General features: G+C 42.1%; 1 protein-coding gene across 3 annotated transcripts in view; it reads left to right on the top strand.

Moving 5' to 3' along the window:
* The first annotated feature begins 420 nt into the window (after positions 1-420).
* The window catches only part of HJURP (Holliday junction recognition protein), a 30,151-nt gene continuing 23,653 nt past the window's right edge, over positions 421-6,918 (top strand). Inside the window, exons 1-5 of one of the 3 annotated variants that reach the window (XM_077342154.1) lie at positions 421-707; positions 1,840-1,906; positions 4,307-4,374; positions 5,648-5,702; positions 6,789-6,850. In XM_077342154.1, the coding sequence (XP_077198269.1) occupies positions 516-707; positions 1,840-1,906; positions 4,307-4,374; positions 5,648-5,702; positions 6,789-6,850 (444 nt within the window). In that variant the 5' untranslated portion in view covers positions 421-515. Of the gene's footprint in view, positions 708-1,839; positions 1,907-4,306; positions 5,708-6,788; positions 6,851-6,918 lie in introns of those variants that run through there. The other 2 variants (XM_077342155.1, XM_077342156.1) reach the window with 2 other exon arrangements.

Here is a 6,918-nt window from a genome sequence, read left to right as displayed (position 1 = left end):
TTACCTTTACCTTTACTCAGAGAAAGTTCCCTTTCCTCATTCTAATACAACCAGCAGCTTCCATTAATCCTCTGAGAAAGGCGAACAGGCCAGTTTCTGCTGCGCTCCTTCCGCATATTCTGCAGCGTCTTTGCACCGGCCGGCCCACCTCTCCCGTAATCTGATCTCCGATAAGAATTCTCAACTGAGCTGCTAAATTGTTTGGATTGTTGCAGCGCAACCTTGTCGGTAGCCAGTTTAAGAACTAAAGAGGCGGGACTGGGAGCTTTCAGAAACCAGCCAATCAGCCAAGGCATTCTCGTTCCCCTATACAAAAAACACACACGGAACCCGACGGATTCCTCTGAGGCCTCTGATTGGACGCATTGCCCAAAGCGACGTTGGGAGCCGCCTATCGGAACGTGGAGCATGGAACGCCGCCTGGTGCGATTGGGCCGGCGCTAGATTTGAATTGCGCGGCTGGGTTCCTGCCTGTCCCGTCCGGTGCGGAGAGAGGGACCCGCGGCCTGTCCCCGATGGCGACGCGAGCGGGCGGGGAAGCGTGGGGGAAAGAGGAGCGTGACGGGCAACGGCGACACTCGCGGCGGAAAGAGGGGCGAGTCCCGTACAAGCGCCGCGACTCAGAGAGCAGCTTCAGCTTCATGGACGAGCTCCTCAGGAGGAGCACCTACCGCTTTGCCTTGTCCATCTCCAGCATTGTGGAGAAGGTGAGCGGGGGGCGGGGCGTGTGTGCGGAGGCCCACCTCGCAGGGTTCCTGTGCGAGTACACTGAACGAGGGAAAGAGCCGCAGGTCCCGCCCTAACCTGTAGGAAGACCGGGGGAGGGGGAGGGGGAACCTCTGTGCCCCGCAGAGGTTTAAGGGGAAGAGCCGGGTTGAGGTCTCTCTTGGGGGTGGGAGGATGGGAGGCCTTTGTCATGAGTGCGGCAAACGTCTGGCTCAGATGTCTTTCGTCCTTTTCTGTGACCTACTCTCACTGAGCAACGCAAGCAGGGAAGGCTCATAAGAGTGCAGTCATGGTTTGCTTTGCTGTTTGTGCTTGTATTTTTAACCGGATTACTGCTTTTTTAAAGGGCTGCGTACTGTGCAGTAGTGCAAAGTAGATGACTGGCCCCCCTCTCCTTCACAAAGTCTAAAACATGATTCGTTTAAGTCTTCCCGCGTTGTTCTGCCTCGTTTGGCTCTCTGCAGTGCAAGGCAGCTAGCCACTTTCTAGGTAGATTTTGCTGCATAGTTGCTTCTGGTATGAAGAAACCCATCAAGACTTCTTTGCTACATTTGGGGTTTCTGTCCTGTATGTAGTATTGTTTGCTTCTGAACAAAATTTGTGTCCAATGGCACCTTTAAGACCAACAAAGTTTTATTCAAGGGGTGTGTGTACACTTTCTCAGACAATGAAATAGAAATCTTCTGAGTACATATATAAGGACAGTAAATTAGCATAACAAGGATATCCACCAAATATGCACCATAATCAAGTGCCTTGCTAGAATAACAAGCTGAGGTTATCAGTCCTTTGGATTCAGTTCTCATTCACAAAAACATAAGGGGAATGAAAATGTTAAGGTAATGATTAATGGCAGATGCATTTCCAGTTGTGAACAAAGGTAATTCAAAGCAACCTGTTGCTAGCTTTATCCATCTCTACCCAAGCATGGAAGCATCCCCACAAGTAACAAGCCATACTGAGTCCAGTCTCCTGTCTTAAGACAGAGAGAGTTAGATTCTAAATTATATTACACGCTACTGTTCATTATACTCCATTACATCAGTTTGCCTCTGTGAATGTTTCTCTTGTCTGGAGCTCATGTGAAAACAACATCTCTATCTTTTAAACTAGTACAACTTTCCTTTTGAAGACGATAAGCTTATCTCCATGAATTCACTGATGTATGATACACCTGATGGTAAGATTTTTGTTACTAGCTTCTTGTATTTCATTTGTTTTTTTGGACTTTAAACACAATAGGAAAATTTGGAAGTATATGTGTACACTGTTTTATGAACGGAACTTTCGTAGTCTGTTCAGAATTCTAGCACATTTCACTATTTAGTTAGCCTAATGGTATTCTAGGTTATTCCCGTGTTAAAGCAATGGTATATGTAGCGTAACTTCTTTCTCTCCAACATGGATGCAATAGCTCCACTGATACCTTTGGAAGAAAAAAATTATTTTGACAATTTTGGAAGTCATATTTATCACATACCTGCATCTTTGTGCAGCAACTGAGACAAAGAATTAAAGAGAAATCAAATTCTAGATCAGGGGTAGTCAAACTGCGGCCCTTCAGATGTCCATGGACTACAATTCCCAGCAGCCCCTGCCAGCATTCGCTGGCAGGGGCTTCTGGGAATTGTAGTCCATGGACATCTGGAGGGCCGCAGTTTGACTACCCCTTTTCTAGATGGATTTGAAATGCCAAAACAAAACCTCTTTGGACACATTCTGATCTGCCTACAGAAGTGTCAGTTCTCGTCCCATTTCTAGAACAATGAGAGGACTCCATTTGCATGCTAGCAGATAGTAGTGAGTCCTCGGCTCCTTTTTACCATCAGAGTCCTTTAGTGTTCTTCAAACTTCAGTTTGAAAAGTATTTTCTTAGTAAATCATTATTATTCCCCTGTCAGTGCTAAGCTATAGGCTAATAGCATTCTTTCTCAACTTAGTTTACAAAGTGCAGTCTCTCCAGTAGCAGAATAACCATTGCCTTTCTCTCTCTAAATTATCTACTATATGGAGGAATTTAACAATCCACTTCTAACAAAACACCAGACTATCCATGGTGTTGAAGCTATGAGTATACCAGCTACAAAAGACACCTTGCTAAAAGATTATATAAAACTGGAGTGAAAATTATTAACTTCAAGATTGAGCAAAGCTTTAAGACCTTTAGGGTCTTGCCCAGTTCCTCTAGCACCAGGAAAGAAAACGAAGCTTTGGGGACAGAGTTCTTGTTCTGTGGCTGAGAAAAAAAACTACTACTGCCTAGTCAGTTCTCAGGGGCTTTTTGCACGCCTTCAAAATAGCACAATGGTTGCCAATTGAAAACGCTACTGATTTGCTGTTATGCACAACGTCGTCGACAATCTGCCACACACCTGAAACCAATCTGCAAAAAGCGCTTCCTTGTAGCGCTTTCAGGGAAATCCCCAAAAGTGGATTCACCGTCCGGAAAGCGATACACTCCTGCAACCAATCTGCAACACTAGCGAAAACGACCTGTGCGTTAACATTGTTGCGGTTTCTACAAAGTCCCTCCCCCTGGCTCTCTTCTCTGATCTTCCGGCGAAGCGATCGCCATTTTTTTTTCTCCGAGCGAGCGAGGATAAACGCACCAGCGAGCCTCTTTCAGTTTAGAGGCTTCCCCGGCTTCAGTCCCTCCCCTTCAGTCACTAAGCACAAAGAACAGAGAAGCTCGTTTGCTGATGTATTTTCCCTTTATTTTTTACACATTCATTCAGCCGAAAATCGGGCCCGTGAGAGGGGGGGGGGATTTTTTTTTTTCACTCGGAGGGAGCGTGGCAACGATCAAACGACAGCTCAAACACACCTGCCAGCTGGATGGGTCTCTCCGTTGCAACGAATTAACACAGATTCGTTGCAATGGGTCTGTTTTTTTTAAAAAAAAAAACCTTTCTTAAAGGGAAAGGGGCTGTTTGGGAGCATGCTAACGGCTGCCCATTGGCTGCTTGACGGCCAGGGGCGGGACGAGCTCGGCAATAGCGCTTCCTTTCTAGCGATTTCTGCCGAGACCGGAAGCCTGTGGGAAACGCTACAAAACGCAACTGGATTCCACTACAAAGGCAGGTATGCATAACGACAAATTCCACTATTTTAAATGGCGATTTTTCATTCAGTGACCAATTTGCTACAAAGATCCCGATGCGTAAAGCCCCTCAGTATCTTACCGTCTGTGTAGAAGGGCAGAACAGAACTATGTTGCCAGGCTAGTCTTTTCAGTCAGAAAGAATAGATAACTGTATAAAAATACACTGATTGTCTAAAAAATAGTTCTGTCATGCATTAGTTTGCCCAAGGTATTAAATGAGGTTGTGTAGGTCAAAGCATGCTTTATTCTGAACAACTGGAGAAGTGCTTCGTGTGAGTTCTCACTGTAATAGTATTCTCTTTACAAAAATGGATGTTTCTGTAATTTGAGGCTGCAGTCCTGCATATAGTTTGTCAGTTTCTCCCATGATTTCAGATAGAATTTCATATGGTTAAGCTAAAATCAACACGCTAAGTCAAAATGCTTGTTCTAACAAATTTCTATGTATGTTTCATAATGATTATGCTCTCATTCTAGGACCAAAACCTTGGGGTGACGAATCTGAAGAAGAAAACATAAATGATCTAGACAAGACATCCAAAAATGTTTGTTTTTTAATTAGTGCATTTTTATGTTTACTATTATCAGGCAAGATTACTTTATAATAATTGAACTGATTGCAGTAAAGCTAGAAATTTTGATTGAATGGTTGTATTGATTGCAGTGGGGTTAAAAATACTGTCTGAAGAACCCTTTTCTTTGGTTTTCTTGTTAAGCTCTAGTTTTAGTCCAGGTAAAATACATAGCAAAATTATCCAACAATTATTTGTCCTAACCTGTTATACTTCTGTCTAGTAAAGCATATATCTATAGTATTTGTGGCATGTTCAGACTTTGTGCAAGAGGATCAAAATACCTACTACTAGATATTATTATTGTTGTTGTTGTTGTGATACATTCAAGTAGATGCTTAATGCAAAGTATTTTGGAGAGGCAAACTTAGCTAAAAGTCTAGCATTGTCCAAAATGTCTTTAGATGCATACCATTACAGTGTCAAAAATTATCAAATTCTGTGATATGTTAAAATGTAATGGTTGACTGCAATAATGGCTTATTTCAGTTTAGTATTATTACAATCCATTATCGGCCATCAGGGACATCAACAGTACACAATGAATCCATAAAATTGGCAGTCAACACAGAAAATATGCAATTAATGGCGATAATAAAATTATTTTTAAAAGTAGACCATGTTCTTCTGCCTTATTAAACATGCCCAAGTGCAGAATCTTGCTATCTTAAGAGTAGTTTTGTTGAAATAGCAAGAAGAAAAGTATAGAAATAGAAATAATTCCTGGATATTTCCTGGATAGGGTTGGCATAATGTACATGTTCTCAATGTCCTGGTGAAATTGGCAATGTAAAATGATACATTCAGTTGTTTCTACCATTCCAGCCTGATGTGGACAGAGACACTGTGCATATTGGTTGCATGCACATCTTCATTCAAGTCCTCTGTTTGAGTAGCCCTCTGTCTCCTGAGTACCCAAAATGCAGTAAGGCTGTTCCGGAAAAAACAGGAAGCTGCACTTTGTCCTCTATTGCTCTCATTCATTTTGAGTGGGAATTGTCTGAGAGGATTAATAAAGTTAATCAAGGAGAAGGGAGCCAGAAGCCTATAACTTGGAAACAGGCACGCACTTTTAGTGGAACCAACCATTCTTCTAAGCCTAAGAAGGGCATTAGGCACACAACAAGGAGCTCCAGATAAGGATCTGAGGAGTTTGAATTTGGATTGCTTCTAGTTTGCTGTCATCTTTATCTTTATACTTTATAAAGCTTTTACTTTAATTTCCCCCCTCTCCTGGAACTTTAAGTTAACGGAAGAAGAACAGTTCATGAGCTCATGTGAAGATAGTCCATCTGGTACAGGTAAGGTGAGTTTGGAAGGTGAGAAGAACATAATCTGCTTTAGTTAAGGCTGCACCTTCCAGCCCCTTTTCTTGAAAGAGGAGAGCAGCTGCTGAATTGCTTTAGAGAAAACTATTAAAGAGCAATTACAGTAGCACTGGAGGAGTGATAGAAAGTGACTTTAATTTTCAGAACAGTGGTTGATCACTCAGTTTGTTTGTTCTCACCTTCCCCCCACCCCCAACTGCTTCACCGGGTGCAGTTATCTATTGGAGTGATTAAAGCTATTGATTAAGTTACCAAAGTGTAGCTCATACTAAAAATTAATACCGTTATCTCCAACGTAGCATCTGGTTGAGGGGCCATGGTACTTCCAGATGTTTTTTCCTACTTGCTACTTGAGTCTTGGTGATAAAATCCAGGGGTTTTCTGTGGGACAGAAGAAAGTCAGAGAACTGATTGGTCATTCCTTATCACTTGCCTATCTGGCAAATTGCTAAATTCATCCTGGGAAGACATGTCACTGCTGTAAGTCCCTGTCTTGGCCGTAACCAAGACTTTTACAGTACTGGACATAGAAACTTCATCCATGCGCATACAGGAAGTAAAACCTTTCTGGTGGTGTTGAAACCAAACAGCTCCTTTCCCCTTAAGATGAGCTGGTGTACTGCCTTTCTACCACCTCCTTAGTGCAGGAGATTCTCTAGAAGAACCCATGAAACACCTTTTTTGTCTATGCAGAGAGTTTTCATTTCAAGCAGATGCTTCTCTTGTAGGAAGTTGCCCTATCTTGGAACATTTTATGATTGAACCCACCCTCTTGTGGCAGCCTTTTTTGTTATGACACCTACTATTTCTTCAAACAATCCAAATCTACATGGAGTCCTAGCGGATAAGGAAGCCCTAGATTAATAAACCCAGAGACAGAATCACCATATCCTTTGGAAAAAATATAATACTACATGAAATGCATTTTCTGAAAGCTTTGCTGGGATTATCCTCCCCAAATACAGGAAGTTAAAACAATAAAATGTGACTTTTATAAAACATTAAACCTGTCTGTTAATTATGCTAACTGAAATGTTTTTCTTTAATTTTGAACTGTAGATTTCCCAGACAATTCTGAGATGTCATCCATTAAAAGATATTTGGATAATATGCACCTCAAGGTAACATTTCAGCATAAATAAACACGTATTTAACTGAAAATATACTGAATTTAGAAAATTTTGGTCTA

This window comes from Paroedura picta, chromosome 6, assembly GCF_049243985.1.
Source record: "Paroedura picta isolate Pp20150507F chromosome 6, Ppicta_v3.0, whole genome shotgun sequence".
In the NCBI taxonomy this organism is placed as follows: Eukaryota; Metazoa; Chordata; class Lepidosauria; order Squamata; family Gekkonidae; genus Paroedura; species Paroedura picta.
This window is presented reverse-complemented; position numbering and strand designations above follow the sequence as displayed.